At 40.1% G+C, this 23,473-nt stretch overlaps 1 protein-coding gene across 7 annotated transcripts in view; it reads right to left on the minus strand.

The window, feature by feature from the left end:
* ENPP2 (ectonucleotide pyrophosphatase/phosphodiesterase 2) overlaps positions 1–23,473 on the minus strand; it is a 107,980-nt gene that overhangs the window by 23,695 nt on the left and 60,812 nt on the right. For 4 of the 7 annotated variants that reach the window (XM_060286980.1, XM_030875669.2, XM_030875670.2 and 1 more), the window contains 9 exons: positions 19,510–19,575; positions 18,504–18,576; positions 11,852–11,960; positions 8,909–9,034; positions 5,620–5,651; positions 4,788–4,915; positions 2,025–2,112; positions 1,773–1,860; positions 468–652 (listed from right to left, as the gene is read on the minus strand). In XM_060286980.1, the coding sequence (XP_060142963.1) occupies positions 468–652; positions 1,773–1,860; positions 2,025–2,112; positions 4,788–4,915; positions 5,620–5,651; positions 8,909–9,034; positions 11,852–11,960; positions 18,504–18,576; positions 19,510–19,575 (895 nt within the window). The remainder of the gene's footprint in view (positions 1–467; positions 653–1,772; positions 1,861–2,024; positions 2,113–4,787; positions 4,916–5,619; positions 5,652–8,908; positions 9,035–11,851; positions 11,961–18,503; positions 18,577–19,509; positions 19,576–23,473) is intronic. The other 3 variants (XM_060286981.1, XM_060286979.1, XM_060286982.1) reach the window with 2 other exon arrangements.

Genomic DNA, 23,473 nt, shown 5'->3' on the forward strand with positions numbered 1-23,473 from the left:
TTTTTTTTTTTTTGCGGTACGTGGGCCTCTCAGTGTTGTGGCCTCTCCCGTTGCGGAGCACAGGCTCTGGACGCGCAGGCTCAGCGGCCATGGCTCACAGGCCCAGCCACTCCGCGGCATGTGGGATCTTCCCGGACTGGGGCACGAACCCGTGTCCCCTGCATCAGCAGGCGGACTCTCAACCACTGCGCCACCAGGGAAGCCCTGAATTTTACTTTTTGTTCTTCATTATCTATCCCTGGGCTGTCCAATGTGGGAGCCATGAGCCACATACGGCTCTTTAAATTTAAAGTCACTAAACGAAATTAAAAACTTAGTTCCAAGTGTTCAAAAGCTACATCTGACCAGTGACTACCATTCTGGACAGTACAGATATACCATTCATATCATCACAGAAAGTTCTATTGGACAGCACTGCCCTACACCCAATAGGCTCCTCCATGATAAACATGAAAAATTATTTCTACCTTTGGCTCTACCTTATCATCACAGGTACAGCCCAGGTCAAAATCAGACTGAAGGTACATAATCCCTGGGTAGCTGGGTCTGGTAACTTCCTCTGGCATGGTTGGTCTGAAAGTGTTAGTACGCAGGAGATGGTTCAAACTTCCATGAGTCCCATTATTAGGAGCTGGTTTCAGTCCCAGGAGATCTGACGAGAAGAAAGAAAGGAGCCAGGTACTTTGTAAATATTTTTGATGAGGTATAGGGAGAGTCAAAGTCATTCACCTTCCAAGGGCCTGAAAACTTGGAACACAAATTAGAATAGCATAAAACCAAATTTAGACTGTAGGCTCGCTTCTTACTTCCAAAATCATTCTTGCCTGATCATGTCTTGGCAACAACTTTCTGAAATAGTATGTTCATTGCTTGATTATAAAGAGAGACATTTCCAAAAAGACAGAGTGAAGAAATAGGGCCTTACTTAGCTACTGCCTATGTCTGTGATAGTTACAACCCAGGACCATCAGCCTCAGTATCATTGCCTTTCTGCTTCTCTAAAAGTCTAAGGAGACTTTTCTTCCCGAATTTTGAAGTGGGACTTATAATCAATAAATAACCTCTAGTCTGCCCTCTCATGCACTCCACAGAAGTACGGGGACAAGAGGAGGTTTTGGCCTTGTGCCCTAAAGTGCCGCTGTGAAATGAACAGGCTGATTTCACAGCAAGTGAAATGTTTGCCAAGCGAGCATACAGTGACTTGCCTAAGCTGAGAGGTGGGGCAGGGGAGAGCCAGCAGCCAAGATGGGAAAAGAACCCAGGAGACCCGACTTTCAGACTCCCCCTCTAACCACCAGACTGGCACTCCCTTACTAAATAGGAAAAGTTGTCCTCATTCAGCAACTAGAAACTCAAGGAAGAAAAATAATTAGGCGTACATAAATAGCTGGCCAGGATACAAGCTGGCGAGATTTTAACTGGGCGGCAATGGGAGAGATGGAGGTGGGAGAAAGCTCTGTGTCGAACTCTTGCTTTACCCAGCCTCTGACCATTGGTGTCAAACTGTAATGCTATGTTAGATCAGCCAGAGACTGCCAACAGCAACACTATGAAAACTCCCCGTTAGTCAACTGTTGAAGGAAGACAAAGAAGCCTTAGAAGGGGATGATATTCTGTCTCTTGAACCAATGGGCAAATTACAACATTTTTTGTGTGTGAAAAGATGAGGTGATCCCAGAAAACAGACACCTCATTTCTTTCTCCGACATTGAAAGAAGTTCATACGTTAACTCAAGATTGTTTTCTTGGTTTTGATGAAATAAATGACTTACCACACATAACATTGTAAAGTTCAATGTTTTCAAACGGAGGCACTTTAGTCTTGTACTTAAATGTTGGGCCATAACCTACGAAAACAGTCTTCCAAAAGAAAAGAAAACAAACAAAACAATTAGGCATTGCTAATATCTAGTAGCAACCCTTCCTCGATTTATAAATGCTTTGCAAGCTTCACTCACAACACCATTCCCATCCCTTCTTGGAGTCACTAAAACACACTTCGATTCACAGTTCCAGGAGCATACCTGCATACTGTTGACCTTGTTATCAAATCCATGGTCTCCCTGGAAAAAACATTTTCCCGATGGTTTCTTATAAACATCCAAAGGTTTCCTAGAGTGAAACAATTGTACAATCAGTCAGGATTTCTCATGAAATCATTCTGATTAAAAAAAAAAAAAAAAAAAAACCAGTGCACAAAAAAAATCTCTAAGGAGTGGATCTTACAAGTATATTCTTCTCATTGTAATTGCATCATTCCTGTGGTGACGAAAACATGATGCTGTTCTTTTGCCCCAAGTGCTTTTGCTTTGACAATCAGCCCAGGACAAATTGGGACCTGAAGTCCTGGTCCCCTCCTCATGCCTCGTGCTTGCACTGAGCAAAGCCCTGGTCACAGGTACAGACACACCTTGTAGATACTGCACGTTCGATTCCAGACCACCACAATAAAGAGAACATCGCAGTAAACTGAGTCACATGAAGTTTTTGGTTTCCCAGTGCATAGAAAAGGTATATTTACACTATACTATATTAAGTTGCAATAGCATTTTGTCTAAAACAACAACGCACATACCTTAATTTAAAAATAGTGCTGTCAGAAAAATGTCACCTATAGACTCTCGATGCAGGGTTGCCACAAAGCTTCAACTGTCTGCCTATGTGCTTCACTAGCTCCAGGACTGTAAGACTCTCCACTCTGGGGCCGTGTTTGTCTGGTTCATTTCTACATACCCATCACTATGCTCCATGCTAAGCACACAGTTGGCACTTTAAAAATATGTGATTTTAATCAGTGAATGGAGATCTGTACTCTATAAAAATGTTTGCATACAAATTTACCTGTCTACAGATTTACCTAGTAATACCACTAGAGAACATAACTGAGTCATAAGCTTAACATATGTAATAGTGGCATAGCTAAGAAGAGCCAAGCCTCACCTAGACAGTACATCTATTTAGAAACAGAAAATGGAAACCTTGCTCTCTAGACATCAAAAGCATCTGAGCTTCCTTGTTGAGACAGGAAGATACCTTTTGCTTAGAGTCATGCAGCACTTTTCCAAAACACTTTCATGTTTATTAAGACAAATATTTCCTAAGTACCTATAGGTACATTGCACTGAAGTAAAGTGCTTGGGGGAAAACAAAGAAATTAAACTTTGGGGTCTTTGCTCTTAGGAAAAGTACTTTCAGCTCGGGATAATAAGATATGTGCATATAATAACTCAACAGTGCAAGACATAAGTTGAAAAACTTTACTGCTAATTAAAATGCCTGGCTTTGGTCTACACTAATGTGCTCAACTATCTTCATCTTTTACTTAACTCCTACTCAACTCCCAAGTTTTCTTCATCGAAACCTACAAATGGTACAAATTTGCTCATTCTTCCAAACCATCCCATACTTAGCCAAGCCATTTTGGTCACAGTTTTGTAACTTTTCCTTGAAGACTCCCCATGTCTGTTCTAAATGATCTCACTAATTTCTAGTTTACATACATATCTCTTCACAATCCTACATATTTCACTTTATGTACACCCTGACAATTACAGTAGGATATTTGTGTATTTGTCACATGTGTCTCTCTAGATGTTCCATACTGACTCAAGCTCTTAGAGGACACACATTTTCTTGTTATCTTCTCTCCCTTGTAAATTCATTCAAGTACCAAGCCAGAGTACATCTAGTAGTTGTTCAATTATTGCTAAGTTAATTAAGACTGAGTCTCAGCACTTTTTTAAAGGAGAAAGTCAGAGCAAGAGTGAGTGGGGGATTTCCCTGGTGGCACAGTGGTTAAGAATCCGCCTGCCAGTTCGGGGGACACGGGTTCGATCCCTGGTCCGGGAAGATCCCACATGCCGTGGAGCAACTAAGCCCGTGCGCCACAACTACTGAGCCTGCGCTCTAGAGCCCGTGAGCCACAACTACTGAAGCCCACATGCCCTACAGCCCGTGCCACAAATATTGAGCCCGTGTGCTGCAACTACTGAAGACCCCGCCTAGAGCCCGTGCTCCGCAACAAGAGAAGCCACCGCAATGAGAAGCCCGCGCACCGCAACAAAGAGTAGCCCCTGCTCACCTCAACTAGTGAAAGCGCATGCGCAGCAACGAAGACCCAAAACAGCCAAAAGAAAAAATAAAAAAAGAGTGAGTAGGAAAGGGCTACCCCAGGTCTGTGTGAAAGTGATTAAGCTTTGGATAATTAACTCTTTGGAACTGGTTAGAGCTTCCAGACACATCCTACATCAGATTCAAGAGCAAGGAATAGTCTCTTCCATATTGGAGAGTCTTTTGTAGTTCCAAACAAGGCAAACATCTGAAATATTTAAGGCAATGTAAAACACGCCTCTGTTCAGTAACAGAGTAACAGAGGTAACAGAGGTTTTAAGATTAACAACATTTTCTGAACTCTTCTATAAATGTCGCTACAAGCTAAGTTTCGTCAACGGAGGCCAAACCTGTCCAGTGTGGTAAGGCAATGTCCCAGGCATATGTTTGACTTACTCAAGTAATAAGAATAGAATGTAAATTTGAAAAACAAAACAGAGAGACAAACACACAAAGATGCACTGAGAGGCTACAAAGAGCCACCAAGATGCTGAGACCAGGAACACAGAGATGTATTGTCTCGGGGCTAATCGTTTATCCAGCACACAAACTCTTTGCAAACGATGAGATTTCCAACTGAGATTTCTTTTTATAATGGCTAAGGACCTTAAAGCACTCCAGCTGCCAAAGGGGCGGTTATGAAGCTGAGAATCAGGGACAGCCTATCCCCAAGTTACCTTGCAACGTGCCATCTTCGGTCCACCAGTAAATGGATGTCCTCAATTCTTCTGTTGTTGGCATAGTGCAAACGTTTGGGAAGGTGCTGTTTCATGTAAGGCTTAAAGTGCTGATCTGGTTTTTTACACTGAAATAGAAATGGATATTGAACTTCAGATGGAGTGTCTTCTAGAAAAGTCCAAGACATTCTCTCTAGAAAGAGGAAGGAGGTTTTAAGTCAAACGAAAGGCTAATTACTGAATAAATGGCATTTGTCACCCCTATCAAATGATAAAAGCTGAAAACAAATAGATTCAAAGGGGAACAGATAATGTTGAAGAAGACATAGAAGGTTATCAGAGGGGAGTTAGAAATTTTTAAGATACATTCCTGACTCGCGAGACCATCATGAAGAGCAGCTCAAACTCCAAGGCTTTTCCCAAATGCTTCAAATCAAGGAATGGGACGGTGGGGTGGGAAGGGAGGAGAAGGCATGTTCAGGACCATGTGATTACAGTCTCATGTGCCTTTAAGGTCTCTATCCCGGATGGGAAAACTGTGGAACAGGGTGGTGGGCAGATCTGGTTCAGAAAGAGTAAGGATCTGTTTAATCATGAATGAATACTTTTCAGCCCTAATGGCAAGGTCAAATACTCTCATTTTGTTTTGTTACCAAGACCATTAGGGAGCCTGCAGCTGTCCATGGGCCAGAAAGCTCTTAGGGAAACAAATATACAGGATGGCAGGGCAGTGAGGAAAATGTTCCTCTCAGCCTACAGGGGAGTTGAATACAGGAGATGAGTGTGTGGAAGCTACTCCAAAGGCAGAGGCCTGGTGACATGCAATACTCACCGTGAGATTAGCAATAATGACTTTAGGGTCATCTGTTCAAAGAGAGAAGGAGAAAGATTTCAAAAGAGTTGACAGTAATCACTGAGAGAAATCATTTTTGCAGCGAGACACTCGATTCTTTTTTTCTCTCCAAGAAGACCTATCACTTTAGATTTTGTGTAAAATATATGTAAAACTGTGTGTGGGTATTTAAAATTTCAGTAAGTGAAATGTATCTAAATGAGAGGAACAATTCCTATGGTAAATGTCCCTGCTAGGTCCAAGTCAACCTTTCCGGAAGGGAATTCCTCCTTCCAGAGCACTGGGGTATTGCTGGGTAAATTGCTTTTTTAAAATTCTCCCAAATGGTCCCTCTGGAACCTGGATTGAGTTTATTTGAAATTTAACATCAGGAACTAAACTGGGCATTTGGGGCTTTTAATGTAACTTCCTATGTATCTGCAGATCTTTCAAACAAGCCATCATCCACTTTTAAGATGAATCTTCTAATCCATTATTTTTTCTAAAGGGAATTTTTTTCCTCGGTAATATCACAGGTCTAATTACATAGGTGGCTGCCCCTTTCCAGTTGCAGACACACACACGTATGCACCTTCTTTATTTTCACTACCAGCAAACAAAGGATATTTTAGTCAATACCCTGAACTAGCTAAAAGCAAAACTATGTAAATGATGGCTGTGTATAAACTGTGGACAGGATTATATTATCTGATGGTCCCCTTTTGGCGGGGGGGCGGGGGGAGAAAGAGGAGATTGTAGGTTGGTTGCATTTTGTTTTGTTTTCCAAAAATTTGCTTCAGCATGTCATTATAGAATCAGCAGAAAAGGAAAGCAGCGTTCAGAAGAGATACCGACAGCCATGAGGCAACCGTCCCTGGACTATAAACATCAGTGGAGCAGGTCATGTCTCTGTCATTTCCTGCTGCGTCCCCAGGGCCTGGTAAGCACTCAATAAACATTTGTTAATAAATATAAATAAATATTTGTTCATGTTTGGTGCAAATGCATGAATAAGCTTGCCTTGCAGCATAAATATACACTCTTCAAAGACAATGTTCAGCATCTTAGTTCTAAAGCTGTGAAATTCGAAGATAAAAAAATGTGGATTCCCTTCTCCTTAAATTGGGGTCAAAATTGAGTTGCATCTTTCAATGACACGAAAATAAGTAATAATGGTAGCAATAATAATTAACCCAAATTGTGTCCATACCATGTTCGGTCTCTGTAAGGGCTTTGCAGGCACTGTCTCTCTGGTCATTCACAACTAGTCTGCTGGAATGTAGGTGCGATCAGAATCCTCACTGAGCCAACTGGCATTTAGAAGGTGGAGGCGGGGGACGAGGGGAAGGTGCACACTAGGACCCTGCTGGCAATCTGACTGAGCAAAGCCATGCTTTGAACCTCTACATTCAGTGACCTCATCAACCACAGTCCTCAAAGGGACCAAACAGAATGAGTTCATGTTCTTCGATAATGAAGAAAAATAAATAGCACAGGGCAGTCTTGTGCTCAGATAAATCCCAGAGAACTTCTAGGAAATAACAAATGCCTGAGTCCACGTGTGGGACACCAATCCTTCAATTCTGAAATACTCAGCCTTCTCATGCTAACAGCTCCCAGAGAGCAGGGGAGGCCCCCAGGACAGGGTAGTGGTTAAGAGTCAGTTAAGCATCTGGGTTTAAGTCCCCGCTCTGCCGCTCACTGACTGTCGTCCTCTTAGCCGGTTACTTCACCTCTCTCTGAGCCTTGATTGCCACTGTTTATAAGAGGAGATGATAATACCTAACACACAGGCCACTGGAAGGATTCAATAAAATGTGTATACATCTGGCTGAAAGAGTGATGTGACGAAAACATCATCGTCATAACTACCATTTACATAGCTTGACTATGTGCTAAACACTAATCTAAGTGAGATGTAGGGAACCTCTCATTTAATCTTCCCCCAAATCCTTATGGTACAGATGAGAAGTCTAAGGCACAGAGTGTTTAAGCAGCTTAAGGTCACAGAGTGAAGCAGCTGGCAAACATTTGAACCCACACATCCTGCCACCGTTGTTTTTGCTCTTAAACATCTCGCTCTCCCATCTCTCATAAAATGTATGAACGTGTTTTTTTAAATACAAGACATTTAATTATTGGTAGTTATCATTTCATTAGCCTTAGGAAAGTTTTCCTTCCACCCCTAAAGCAACCTCCCCATTACTTTTACTGATGTTTTGAAATACTTTTCAAAATAGACAAAAACTTTCTTGCATAAGTCCTAGAATGCAAATACTAGATCAAGAGGTACCGTAGTGACTCTGGGCCACTCTGGCAAGGGCCTGCCTAGCTCAAGGGAACAGAGAAGACAGGACACGGAAGATAGAAAAGGAACGGAAAAGAGAAGGCAGAGACACCAACGTTTTGTTTATTTCACAGCGTTGCCTGGAGCTGACCTTGGAACAGTTCCCATTTCTGTTGACTCAGTAACATCGTTTGGGAAAAACTTAATTTTCCAAAGCTTTATGCTTGGTGCCAATGGTTTCTTATTCCCAAGGCTAAAAATGCTAAAGGATTTTTTTCTTCCCCAAAATGCAGCATGCCTCCAATAAAACTATACACGTCTCCAAAGCTAGGTGGTTGGGCAGCATGTAAAACATCTTAGCCCATAAATCAAAGTTCTCGTCAGTGGCATATCATAACCCAAATGTGTAAAACAGAAGTGATAAGATTATTCCTGTTTATTTTATTTCTAATCTTTCAAAACAGCTGCCACTTTCCAAGGACTTAATAGTTTCTCCTGCTGCTTTCTGTCAATCACTTTTCTAAAGGTAAAGAGTTCCCTTCAACCAGGCTCCTAGGAAGGTTTAGGGTCTGAGGGCACTTTTGCCAACCCTGTCATGGACTCCCTCACTTGAGCCAAAGAGTAAACCTGAACCTCTTGTTGGAAAGTTTGTCTCTTGTAAGCAGAAGTTTATGGTTATACACATGACTCAAATTAAGTGTATTTTTCACATGATAAAAACAAGAGCAAATATTTACATAATGCTACCAGGGGCCAGGAACTATTCTAAGTGATATACATAGATTCATTTTCACAACAACCCTATGAGCTAGTTGTTATTTATCATCCCTTTTTTCAGATGAAAAAAACTGAGGTTTAGAATTTCAATGACTCGTTCAAGTTCACTCAGCTGAGCAGCAGAGCTAGGATTTCCACCCAAGTAGTCTAGCTTCAGAGAATAAGCCCTTTCTCACTCCACTAAATTACCCTTCTAACAATTTAGTATTTTAAGAGTCAACTTACATTTAGCATTATTGCTAAATTTGGGTCGAATTCTTCCTAGAGTTCCTGGCACTAAAGTAATGTCATCCACATTAGTTAGGTAATTGCTCAAGAATTCGGTTCTATCACATGTGACATCTTCCATTCCTAAGGGGAGGGAAAAGAAAGTATTTTCAGGCAACTGTAAAATTAAAATCTCCACACAGACACTAAAGGTAACATTCAGGCCTCTCCTTAATTCGTTTTTCACAACTTAACATGAGGCTCCCTCTCTTTTGAGGTTTCTTAACTTGACTTTGAATTGTTGAATGTTTCATTATATAATCTTTTCATCAGACATTGCTTTAGTCATATCATCTTGCAGCACTAGAAGGCTGAAAATGCATCATCTCAATTATATTTTAAGTCATTCAGCAAGACCAACAAGATAAAGGAAGTAACTGTGATCTTTAAAAAAAAAATCTATTTACACTGTCATTATGTAAAAGAGCTATTCTTTAAAAAAAAAATCCCAGATTGCTTTAAACTCTTCCCAGCTAGGGGTGGTGTAAATAGCTGTGTCTCTTTTACAAAATGTCATTTTCCAACTCTCTAATGTATCTCACGACTTGAGTACATAATCACCAGTCCTCACTCTGCCTTCACTGGTGGCCTTGGATGTTACTGACAAAACAATACTGGCAACAAGACAGAGAAAGAAAAATGTCAGCCCCAGTGACCACCCAAACTGAAAAACAAAATAACGCTGAAAACAAGCTGTAAACAATATAATCAGTTAAAACTGAAAGCTAGCAACTAGAATATGAAAAGGGTCTTGGTAGGGAATTTTTTCACCAACAAATATTGCCCCCTCCCACCCATGATTTGTTTCCTGCCTCCCATCAAGGAGAATTTCTTGATCAATATTAAAAAAATAAATAAAAACAAACTCAAATCTTAGAATCACAAGTTATGGAGGCTGGAAGAGAACTTTATTGTCATTTCAGAATTTACGAGATGAGATGAAGCTATAAAGGTTTAATATATTGCTTTGTATAATCCAGTATCCAAATATTTTTTAAGTGGGGAAACTTAAATGATTCTGTAAAGGATTTCCTAAGGTTTTAGAATAAAGAAATATAACTCAGAGTGGCCCAGATATGGTGAAATTCAAATTATCACCTTCTGGGATCCCAGATCCAGACCCCTCTTTTTAAAATATAAATTGGAAGGAAGAGAGAGAAAAACATATCCCAACATAGCACAAGGGTTATAGATCTTGCCTTTTAACATTTAAAATCTCAGGAGGAATAACTGAAGCAATAAACAGCTGTTATGTTCAAGCACAATGTGAATCCAGGAAGGGGAAGTCTCTAAATACATGTTAATGGAAGACTAGAAGAATCTTCCATTTGCTGCCTTCCTAAGTCACTTTAGCCACCCCAGTGGTGAACCATCTCTCTTGCTTTCAAAGTGCTTCTCAAGCAAGCGTCATCACCCTTCACCCTCCAGACTAACTCTGTGTTGGTGGTATTAGTGTTCTCATTCTACAGACCAGGAGGCTGAGACTTGGAGAGGCTTTTAAGTGGCACAGTGCAATTTGAACTCCATTGCAACTCATTCTTACTCCCAAACCCAGGCTCTGGAACACTAGACAATACTACCTTTTAAGAAAGAGATGCTGTGCCATTTATTCGTCTCAGAAGCCTGCACACTGGCAAGACCAGACTGGAATCTAGCCAAGACTTTTACAGGGCTCCAGCCTGTGATTCACTGGAGCCCATCTACTTCTTAGACATATGGCTCCAACATGTAAGCAAGTGTTCTTGACACCTCTGGGCAACTTAAATCAAATCAGCTGTGTCACAGGCTCCCCATTCTCTGTCTTATCTGCAGCTCTCCACCGAGTCAAACTCATGGAACATGATTTTGCAGATGGTTACATTTAGTCCCTGCAAAAGAGCATATTAGTTCTAGGGTTTTCTTTGTTTTGTTTTTGTTTTAATTTCTTATAGATCTTCTAGAAAATTCTATAAAGAAAACTTCAGGCCCAGAGCAGAGTTTTGATTAGGGAGAGTTATCTGCCCTTCTTAACAGAACTACCAAGTCAACTAATTTTCTTCTTCCAAACCCTCTCCTAGAAGGGAGCAGCCCCATATTCCAGAGCCATGATTTCAATTTGCTGGTTCTGGAAGGCAGAAGGCACTCTCAGTCTGCACACCTGTGAAATAAGAATGCTCTCTGCTGCACCCTCCCACCCCAGCTCTATAGACATATATGTTTATAATGCTCTTGATCCATACATTTTTCTACTTTATACAGTGATTTAGAAAACAGCTCCCTAAACTGCTTCTTCCTCTCTTAACAGTCTTCTCTACTGATCCAGGGTCCTCTGACTTGGGTCTTGAATTCGCTCAATGAATGCATGGAAATCACTTTTCTCATATGTCACCTCTTTGACAAGAAGCCTATGTCTCCACCTTTTCTTAATCATATTTAGATTTATTTTTTAGCCACATGAACTCTGTGGGCTCCTTTTGGGGATGTGGCTAGGAGGGATATGTCACATTCACAGAGGAAGCTCTTAATATCACAATCTTTTTTTTTTTTTTTTGTCATGCTGCACAGCGTGAGGGATATCAGTTCCCCCACCAGGGACTGAGCTCAGGCCCCAGCAGTGAAAGCGCCGAATCCTAACCACTGGACCGCCAGGGAATTCCCTGCAACTTTTTAATATGGGACAGATTTTTGTAGGAAGGCTTTTCCTGCGAAGAATAGGAAGATACAGGAATTCCCTGGTTTTGATCAAAATGTATGCAGGGTCATCTCAGGTCATCTCATAATTTTGAGTCACGGTTCGATTTCTTTCTCCATCCTGAAGAAAGGGGGAAGGAGGAAGAAGAATATAACCTGGGATTCCGAGAGCAAGGATTTCCCCAGCACATCAGAAACGTTATCTATCTGGATAAAGAAACAAAGCTTTACCATGGTCTCCAACAAAGATGACATTTACACAGCGATGCAGCTTTAGTTGTTTCAGTCCATCCATTAATTGCCCCACTGTTTTGTCAATATCCCTCAGAGGATTTGTCATCTGGAAAAAGGAGCAAATTAGTCCCTGAAGGTTTTTGTTTCTTCCTTTCAGTATCTCATAGATCTTCTACCCCTAAAACATTCTGGAAAGAAAACTTCAGGCCCAGAGGCAGAGCTTTGTCTAGGGAGATTTTCCTGCCTTTCTAAATGGAAACATGGTCTAAGCATTTTTATTTATATTCTTTTAGGAATGTAAAACCTCTCCTCATTCAATCCCTTTCAAGATTCTTTGACATAAAAATAGAAAAATTAAGGGCACTTCTTTTTTTAGAGATAAAATGGCTTTTCTAAAATGTAACAATGTTCTTTAAGTCCAAGAATTTTGAGAGTGAGTCAGATGGACAGTTTAAGCCTCTTGTTCCCTACGTGAAATCACCTAGGCTTTGAACCATGGCAAGAAGATGGAGGCTAAGTGAATCAAAAGCAGTTCTGAGGTTAAATGGTAACCTTCCACTGGATGCCAAATTAGAGCATCATTAATACAAAGAGACCCATCTAGTGTTCCAAAAAACTTACTGTCAATTTCTGACAACAATAGATTCTTAGTAGAAGGACCACTTCTAAGAAGCAAGCTACTACGTCTCAATTTAGTCCCTTTCAAGCTGATTTTGAGTAAAATAAAAATCTACAAGAGTTCAAACTTAAATAGAAGTGAATCATTGAGCTTGTTCTAGAAGGTTTCTTATTTAGCCTAACGAAAACTGAAAACTCAGTTCTCTGAAGAACATTTCCAAAGCACAAGAATCATAATCCATCTCTCACGTTCTTGTTTCAAGTGGAAGTTTCTGATAGAACCTACTAGAGAGTTCCTTCTCCCTCTCATCTCTGTGCAATGGAAAGATTTTCAAGAAACATCCCATCAGACAAACACTTGACAGAACTTCAGCTGAATTGGACAGCTTAGCTACAGTCACACATATCCACTCAAAATGACAGAGATAAGAACGGAAGGGATCGGCATATCTTTTTTCCTCAGACACATAATCTTATCTTCCATTAGCATCTTCTCAGATGACTCTTGACCTTTCCTCATATCATGTCATCAGTAAAATCAGGTGTAAATTTTTTTTTCTTCATGACAGGAGTCAGTGTTTCAAATTCTGTCCCAAGGAGTAAGTCACAAGTGAAAGTTTCATAATGATGTGTGCGGCATAATCTGAAGAGACTAACAGAGGGTAGACTTAGCGGTATTTGCTTCTGAGTAAACTGTGCTCTCCTCTAAGACCTTCACCTAGACAAAGAAATACCAAATGCACAACCTTTGTCAACCCTTGACAACAAATTCATTTTCTTCAGTCAGAAAGATGACTCAGGTTAAAATCCAGAACCTATTTCCTAGTGATTAGTTCAAACAATCATAAATAAGATAGTGCCTCGGAGGTCTCCGGAGGTTTCAAGAAAAGTAACAACATATAGGCTATTCTGAATGTAATGAAAAGAGTACACATTGCTCATATCTCTATAAGAAAACACACCCAACTCTATCTACCCATTGTTTTCTCTCTCCTTCTGTCTCAGTTCTTCCCTTGCCTATCATCTAAGACCTCTTCTGAACTTGGAAGGTACAGACCACTAATCTAGTCCAATATACTATTGAGTTCTAATCTATACCGTCTCTCAGGATTTCCCCGACTACCTTGCTGGGTTGTTCTCAAGAACCAAGGCTACAAGAAACTGTGACAAATTCTGTGAAAAAGTGCAAGCAAAACCAATAGCTTTCTTAACACTCATTCAAGCCTACATATTCATACTAGTCTGGGGCAACTAACTTTAAAGAAAGTAGAAGTTGTTGGGTTTTTTTTTTTCTGGCTGAAAGATCAAGAAGTCTTCACATCAGTGTTAACCTCTGAAGGAGCAGATTCTTCTGGACTCAAAGCCAAGGATGACACACCAGACTTTTTCTTTAACATATTCAGCTGATTTTCAAACCAAGGCACTGAAGGAAACCTTCAACTCAGACCTGCCCGCCACAAAGCGTTGGAACAATAGATAAACTTACTTTGTCCTGACGAGTTTCCGCAGCATAATGGTCCATCCTATGTAATTTTCTTCTTCTTTTCTTTGGAGGAGTAACTGGTCTTTCCTGTCTCCTCTTAGGGGTAACCTTCCTCTTAGGTCTCTTAGCCGGAGTAAAAGGTGAACCATAACTACTGTCCTGTACTGGCGGATAGAGATGTCTGGACTCAGAAGTCGTCTGTCCCTCTGGGTCAGATCATAAAGCTCACACTTTGCCATCTGGGGTCAGTAGAGTCTTAGTTAAAAAAAACTGACTCCTTAAGTGAGAAAAAGTTGGTATGAGGGATGATTCGGGGAACTCTACAGAGAGAAGCCTCCTAGATTGATCTTGATGTTGCTGTTACAGCTTCTTCACTGAGAACAAGTATATAATTTAAGAGAATCTGGTCGTGTGGGTCTCTTTTGGCTGAGGGACCTACTGTGGATAGACCTGAAGGTGACACAGAATTCTGCATTCCATAACTCCTGCGTTACGGAGAGACTGGTCCTTGGCTATGAAAAGCTCTCCATGTATAAAGTACTAGCTGAAAACTAAATGGAATACTGGTCACTTGGTCGTTTCAAAGTGCTAAAGGATTCACGGAGGCGGTTCCAATTCAGATTCTAACAGGTATCTGTTCAGACCACCAACTATATCCAAGCAACTGTCACCTTCATTGGAAAGGATCAGGAAAAGAAATTTTAAACCAAGGATGGAATGAAACATAAATACTAAGCAGTCCTCCTTGGTCATGAATGTACTCCCACAAATCAGCAGAGAGAACTTCCCACTGATAATTTAGGTTTCTGGTAGAGAAGAACTCTGAGCTAAGAGGTAACCATAAATAGAACTAACTGTCTTTTTAAAAATCCTCTTGTAAAATTAGGTCAAATGTAAAAAGTCATCGAGACCTCTTCATCTTGGTATACATAAATATATCAAGAAAGATTCTACTTATACTCTTTCCGTTAGACATTCCCCTTTTAGCGGTGGTTGGGGGGTAGTGGCTGTACTATGCATTTGTTTTGAAAACCTAGCAAGCAGTAAAGGCTGACACGTAAACTGTAGATGAGGAAGGTAACCTTTTGGGACTTCCTAATGCTGGAGAAAAACAGGTCCCTGATTTGCTGATGGTGCAAAGGTGAATTAAAGCAGCAAGCCCTGCTGTCTACCTAGCTGATTTCTCTCGGTGGGACTGTTCCGAGACTCATTCAAACGCAAGAAGGGCCAGGAGGAGGAACGATGTTAGTGTATCCAGAAAGGAGGCCATCTGCCATGCGATTTCACTGTTTCCAGAGCAAGCCACTGCAAAGGCATCGCCACAGCTGTCTCATCCTCTCTCTCCAGCAGAGCGATGGAAAGACAGTCCCACGGACTCTGGTTTTTTTTTTTTTTTTTTTTTAATGCCTCTAGTTTTAGCCAATTCCCCATGAGATGAGAAGCAAAAGGAAAAAAGAGGGTTTACCATTTCATGGTCACCAAATTCATTCAGCTAGCGCTCAAGTCTGCCCATCAGACACTCGGCCATTTGCAAGAGACCTCAACATTCCGAAGGCTCCAAAGGTAGCCCTTCTGATGGCAGCAGGTTAGAGGGGCGGCAGGAGAAACAGGATTTTAGTCAAAATGAGTTTTCATCCAGGGATTATATTGCATGGATTTCCTTCTTTGAACGTTAGAGGTTGACAATAGCTAAGTTTTCACTGACCAGCCATACTTTAGTCTGACTTTAGAAGATTTAGCCTGAGGTTATTAAAAGGATGGGAAGGAGATGGGCAACTTTCCCTGCTTTTCAGGATACTTTGCCATCTGGAGGTAGTAACTAGCCAGCCAAAGCTCTGCCTCTAGGCCTGAAGAGCAGCTGAACGGAGAGTCACAGGGAAAGCACAGAAGCTCAGAGAGAAAAAGGTTGCGCCAGTAACCAAAAGCAAGCATATTTTCTGAACATTCATTCACCATTACACTGTGAAACCAGGAGCAATACGCCATTTCTCGAAGCTATTAGCCCAATGTTTGCGAATCGTCCTGAAAAAAGTATACTCAGGTATTAAGCGAATAAAGCACAAACTTCAAGTGTGTTGGAGCACACAACATTTTGCCAGATTGAATCATTTCGATTAAATTTCAAATGCAAGGTGTAAAAGATAACATGTTACTGATTTTAAAAATAATATTTCAGCTACATGCACAATAAGTGTAGATGAGGGATATATAGGTAGATAAACCAATTCGTCTACCACAAAAAAATAGGTTTTGCTGGCTTTGGTTTCATGTTTTAAACTGTTTTGTTTTTCTTTCAGCAAAAAATAAGATTCCTAGAACCAAATGAGAAATCATTGAAATCTGAAAACATTCCTTGCTTGTTCGAGAGAAAGTGACCAAGTTCTCAGGTTATCATAACTGAAGATACATCGTGTTTTACCCCGTAGATATATGAGAATATCCCAGTTATAAGAAGCATTAACACTAAAAAGAACATAGCATGAATACTTCCAACTCTTAATTCAAAAATACTCAGGAAAAAATGTTTGTATATTTATGAGAATCCTGAACATAGAACCATCATTACAGCAAATTAAAGTGTCCTATATTATGCTTCATTTATCACTGCTCAGGACTTTAAAAGAACCTTTTAGTTTATTTCTTGATCAAAAACACACTTTCAAGTAAGTAATTATAACTGAACTACACATATTAGAAATCCAGAGATGTTAATGAATAAAGAATATTCATTGCTAAGCCGTATAACTTTTAAGGAAATGAAAATTATAAGAATTATACCTCCTCTGTGTTGTAAAAAGCCAACGTTTGACATAAAGAAAACGTTCTGTGTGGTTTGAACATAGTTATTAATGGACCACTTTGCTTATCTCCTGGACTAAAGGAGAGTTAAATTATTTCCTAGTCTGGGAGTCAGAAGTTCTGTCTCCAAGTTCGCTTACCAGCTGAGCAACTGGAGTAGCTGCTAACCTCTTAAAGTACCAGCCTCTGGCTTTTAAAAGAGCGGCTATAACAAGCGCTGTTTGCCTGTGCCACAGGGTCTTTTAGGGGATACTATTATCCCAACAAAATTGAACCTTTAAATAGGGTACATGGAACTGCTTAGGGTTTGGGTTTTTTTTTTAACATCTTAATAAAATGAGGCTCCTATTGTTCACTTTAGATTAATCTCAAAGAAAAACACCCTAAAGATAAAACAGCCACGCTTGCTCTGGCAAGAATAAGATTTGTGTTTCATGTACGCAGATGTTTATCTAATTTTATCATTTGTGTTTCATAATCATGCACCAGTGGTTAAACATCAAAGGAATAGGAAAAAGAGCATGAGACTTATATGACTTCAATGATTTAAGGTAAACTAGGAATGGGTTCACACAGCCTCTAGTTTCCAGTGCTTAAGGACATCACCGCTGAATTGATGTTAAAGCATTCAGAAGTATTTATGGCTCCTTAGTATTTACTGTCTTTGTTTAAACATGCTGCATTTTGGTCAGAAATACTTAAACCAAGACACACTTATCTGTATTTGCTTAGTCATCCTTATGCTGAACATAACAAACTTAATTATAGCCAACAGTGTTGCCATCGGCTATCAGAGAATAAGAGGTAGTTCCCATCCTCAAAGAGTTTATGAAACAATTTCTCATCCAAATCAAGTTTTATTATGTTGATGTAGACCTCACCACCCTAGTAAGAAAGAGAGGTGGAAAACATTTCATAGATTAAAAGATTTAGATTTGCAAATCCCAGCATCTTTTAAAATGATCTATGCTGAAGCACTGGGAAAATTTCCATCTCTCGATAAAAGAGGAACATAATAAAATATCTCCTTCCCTTTCCCACCTCCTGAATTTGAAGTTATACTGGATGCTACCTTATAGACAGATTGTCTTCTACTAAGATCCCCGAGTGATACAAGGGTGTCACGTTGCTCTGCTAAACAGATTCATTCAACAGTGTATTTCTCCCAATTAAGAATTTGTTTCACTTCGGGGGGTGATGGATATGTTCATACTCTTGATCATGGTGATGGTCTCACAGGTATATACGTATGTCAAGATTTATCAAATAAAAAATGTCCAATGCTATCAAATATTCCAGGTTGCTTGTACCTGCTAAGGTTAGTGAGCTGACCTACCCTCTCTGAACAGCATAACCGTTTTAAGGGAGCTGAAATTCAGTTGCAATGTTTTATATTGCAGGTTTCATCTCCAGATTCTTTTCTACTCCTATCCCAGTGATGGCAAATGCCAACCATTCCCGATCCTTCATCTTTTGACTGATGCCTGCAGGGCTGGAATACATTCCTTCCTATGAACACCAAGTTTAGGATATGTTTGAATAGCAAATCAATCTGAAATGAAGTTCCTGTAAGAAAACCACGTATGTTTAAGATTCTTTTAAATGTTTTTACTCTTGTAGTTCTTTGACTCTGTATCCACTTGGCACATACAAACACCCTAAGAGACTTTGTACAAATCCTGAAAAAGGTCAGTAGATTAGGCGGCCCAGGGACACAGGTTCTCCTCAGGCAGAAGATAAGCTACTAACCTCAGGGCCAAAAGGGCCATATTTGTGTCCAGAGAAATCAGGTTGTTCGGAATAGAAGGCATAGACTGAAGGCCTACGGGAAAATTGGAAGGTTCAGAATCTCCCCCAAACCACACATGACAAAGAATATCAAATATCCCTACACATTACCAAAAAATCCTCTCAAATCAAGTTAATTCATCGCCCAACCACTGTTAGTCTTAGCATGAAAAAAAGTCTCTTTCTTGTTTTTTTTCTACAAGAAAAAAAACCACCCACCACCCCCTACACCATCCCTGCTGGGGTAACTGCCTGGTTACTACCTTCAGGAATAAAAAGTCATGAGGAAAATCTGAAGGCAAACTCTGGTCTTGGATCCCCAAAATAATAGAACCCAGTGAAAATTCACAGGGGCCATGCAACCTGCAGCCTGAAAGAACAACTCCATTCAAGTGAAAAGTCAGTCTTCTGGACTCGGAGCTTGGGATTAGCAGATGCAAACTATTATATATTGAGTTTATAAACAATAAGGTCCTACTGTATAGCACAGGGAACTATATTCCACATCCTGTGATACACCATAATGGAAAAGAATATGAAAAAGAATGTATATATACGCATAACTGAATCACTTTGCTGTACAGTAGAAACTAACACAACATTTGTAAATCAATAAAATAAAATCTTTTTTAAAAGTCAGTCTTCATGCTTCCCCAATCCTTGGGATGCTGCTGGTTTATTTATCAAAGCCGGGAACTCCCTCGAGCTCTGCTGTGGTGACCAGGATTGATAGCTGGAGTAATTCATGTAATTAAATGGTCCTCAATAACCTACGTCCATTGTAACCTAAGTCCTTCTTAGGGAAGCCACGTTTAAGGCTCAGAACCACAAAACTTGTAATAATACCAAACAGTGGCTGTGCTTCTATTGCATAGTCCGTCTGGTTATTCACCCAATTCCGACCTAAAGTGGAAATGTACTAAAGAAAGAAGAGGGAGAGCCAGGTGGGATGGGGGGAAGCAAATACCTTTCGTTGTCTGGCAGAGTGAGCCACTGCAGGATGGTTAATATCCTCCGCTCATGAGGGATCATCCTGTAGGGTAGCAACCGGCAAAGCGTGAGGTTAGGTTGCATTTCTACCATCTCCAGCCTGATGAACTCTTACTCCTGCACCCAGGCCAAGGGCTCTCTATTTACCACCATCTGTTTTCACTTTGTCGTAGTAAAAGATCCCTTTTCCAATTAGTGTTTAAACGTCCATTTCTATTTGCCATATGTCATGCTGCTCGGCCTCTGCTACAGAAGACAACACTGGAAACTCTGATTCACAGTCAAATGAAGAATCTGCCATGCTTATCAGAGGCTCAGCTACAGGCGGAAAGGGCCCCACACTCAGAATCATTGCTATTTAGTGGGTAAAGCCATTCGTTGTAGCCACCGAAGGGCCAGGACTTATATCCCCAATCTGCCTCTTGCTGGTGTGACCTCTCTTGACCTCTATGCCTCTCGACCTCTCTCAGCTTCAGTTTGCTCATCAGTAAAATAAAGATGATAGCAAAGCACACTGAACAGCTTGCTTGTAAGGGGGAAATGAGACAAGAAAGGCAAAAGGCATGTACAGTGCCTAGCACATAGTGAGTGATAAAAATAATCCCTATTTTCATTAACGATCATGATTAGCTATCATTCGATCTCTAAGTAGTTATATGACTTAAGAAACATTATTTAATCTGAAACTTTAAGTTCCTCATGTATAAAATCAGTGTTTAGGAAAGGTATGCTTGAAATTCTCTTCTAGCTCTATAAAAATCTATCAAGAATAGGCACATATAATCATGAGACTGACAAAAAGGGTATAATCTTCACCCACAATGACTTTTGTGTTTAAGTCTCATTCCTCTGTTGAAATATAATTACCCTCAATCTGGCACTCATTTCAAGAGCTCTCGGCTCACATGATAGCATTGTATCATGGGCTGAGTTACATTAAGATGCTCACAGGCTGAGTGATGTCTTTATTTGTGGGGAAATTTGCTTATTTTTTCCTAACAAGGAACACAACATACTTTTCTGCTTCCCCATCCAAGACCAAGTATTAGAGCATGTTTATGATGAATTTAAACTGAAGCCTAAGTTTAATTGTAGATAGTAAAAATTACTGTGGCCAAGAGTGAACCCTCATATAAACTATAAAAATTACTGTGGCCAAGAGTGAACCCTAATATAAACTATGGTCTCTGGGTGATAATGATGTGTCAATGCAGGGTCATCATTTGTAACAAAGGTACCACTCTGGTGGGGATGTTGATACCAGGAGAGGCTGTGCGTGTTTGGGGGCAGGAGGTAGATGGGAACTCTCTGTACCCACTGCTCAGTTTTGCTGTGAACCTAAAACTGCTCTAAAAAATAAACTACTAAAAATTTATTGTGGGATGTTGGGTGAGCCATTTCAGCTTTTACTTTTGGTAGATGTGAGCATGAGAGAGGTAGGAGGAAAGACGAACCTTCAGAGCCACGGTAGATGGCTGGACTTGGCAGGGACTCTACTCAGGCAGCCTCCTCCTATTGCCAATAGGTAAAGGATTTGTCATTCTTCTCTCTGGCGCCTTCTCTGTCTAGAACTATCCTACCAGCCCCCAAAAAGTCATGTTTACCATAAAACAAGTTCTCATTTAAACAAATTCCAACGCTATTGAATAAATGCGATCCTGTCTATTATAACCTATAATTGAATTTGAAGTAGGCATAGCAAAGCCAGGTTAATCGCTGAAGGTATTTAATTCTCCAGCCTTAGAAATCCCCTGTATCTGAACAAAATAATTACATATTTGGAATTCTTTCCTAACTTAAAAAAAAGTGAATGTTGTAGCCTTTTCATTTTACCTTACTTCACTACCTACCTACAAGCTGCTTTATTTTATGTAATTGGTGTTAAGTCACAAAAATGGATTCTGATGGACTCACTTGATGCTAATGGAAAAATACAAATTAATAGAATTTGTTTCAAGCTCAAAATGTTCACCCTTTAATGCCTTCTTTGGATGGGGTACTTGACAAGTAGGGAGCAGGGAAAAAAAGCATCAGCTCTGAGGCCAGAATGCCTGGGTTTGTGTTGGATGAGACTTTGACAAGTGACTTAACCTTTTAGTGCCTCTATAAAATGAGGAGAATAATAATCCCTATCTTATAAGGTTGTTGTATGGATTAAAAGAGATAATACTTAGAATAGTGCCTGACACATTGAAAAATGTTAGCTTTACGGGAGTTCCCTGGTGGCCTAGTGGTTAGGATTCCAGACTTTCACTGCTGTGGCCAGGGTTCAAACCCTGGTAAGGGAACTGAGATTCCACAAGCCACGTGGCATCCCCACCCCCCAAAAAAGTTAGCTTTTATCATTATGTACTGGATTCACAGGCCCACAGATATAGTACACTCATTCACGAAATATTTGTTAAAAGCGTATTACGTTCAAGGCATTTCTGTGAATACGAAAAAAGATACAAGATACTCCTACCAAAAAAAAAAAAAAAGCTATTACGGGGAAGTCACCATTCTCTGCTTGGAACGAGAAGCAGGTAATTGCCATTTTCTGGGCAGGGGATGAATACGTGTGTGTGGTAAGAGCATGAGTACTTTGGAGGCCTGAGTATCCACCGTAACTGTGGCCTTGGGTACATTTTACCTCTCTAAGCCTTGGCACTCTGCTCTCAAACGTGAGGAGTCAGACACAGTGGTCTCTAAGTTTCCTAGTCGCTTTAGATTATCTTTACGAAATAACCTCAGGGACCAAAAGAGACGTGGCCCTTAGCCATTAATGTTTAAAATTTGAAGCAGACACGGCACAAACAGATCTGACAAAGGAAGAGTGTATTCCAAACAGAAAGGGACATGGGATTCATGCTGTTGCCTTTACCATTATTGATTGATATAGAATTTCTCATGACACCAAGTACATTAGACATGTTTTAGAAAAAGAAAAGGAAGTAGGAAAAATGGAAAATAAACTAGATGAGTTTCAATAAACCAGATGAGTGATTTAGTGCTAAAGGGGAACAAATTACCTTAGGTCATATATAGCCATTGTCTGGTCATTGTTGAAAGAGGTAATGTGAATAAGAAAACAGATACCATTTATTGGCCGTTCTCTATGTACTAAGTACCCTACTAAGCACTTTAAATAAGTTAACTCATTCTACCTTCACGATACCCTATGATGAAGACACTATCATTCCTCTTTGAAGATGAGGACATTCATTTATCGAGACATTAAATCACCTGTCCAAGGTCAGCACTCTATTATGTGACAGAGCTGGGATTGGAATCAATCTAGACACCCATATATAAAGGGAATTACTGCCTTTGAACATGAATTGACATAAAAGAATGTAATGGAGACTCAGCTGAGGATGATTTTGAAATGAAATGCTATCTTTTGAAAAGCTAGACTAATTCTAGGTTGCAACATGGAACCAGGTTAAAAAGATGACCTTTAAAGTCTAAGTCTATGGCTGAATCTGGTTTTAAATTTTTAAATTTTCAGAACCTATGATGTGTAGATTTCCTTGACATATTAAATATTAAATTATTAAATACCTGGAAGTATGACAAGTTTTTTTAAGTTCTAAAGAGATTTTTAAAAAAGAAAGAAAGAAAATGAATCCAAGTCACTTCCGGGATATAGAAATAAAAGAATAGTCTGAGAAGCAAAGCAAACTACAGACATCTTTGGAGCAAAAAAGCTACCTTCTTATAAGGTTTGAAATGGGTGGAAAAAATTACCATTCAAAACCGGAACACTAAGGCTTTTCAATGAAGCTCTGCGGCAGTTTCGGGGGGTAAAGGGTGGGGACTAGGTATTAATTATGCCGTTGGCACCTCTCCATTCTACCAGCCAAATATGTTGTGGAGCAGAAGAAATCACTTCTATAAGTATCAATGGCAATCAAAGGTTAAAAAATGTAATGCATAAGATTAAATTGGTAAATCTACAT

This window comes from Globicephala melas, chromosome 17 (assembly GCF_963455315.2).
Source record: "Globicephala melas chromosome 17, mGloMel1.2, whole genome shotgun sequence".
Taxonomy (NCBI): Eukaryota; Metazoa; Chordata; class Mammalia; order Artiodactyla; family Delphinidae; genus Globicephala; species Globicephala melas.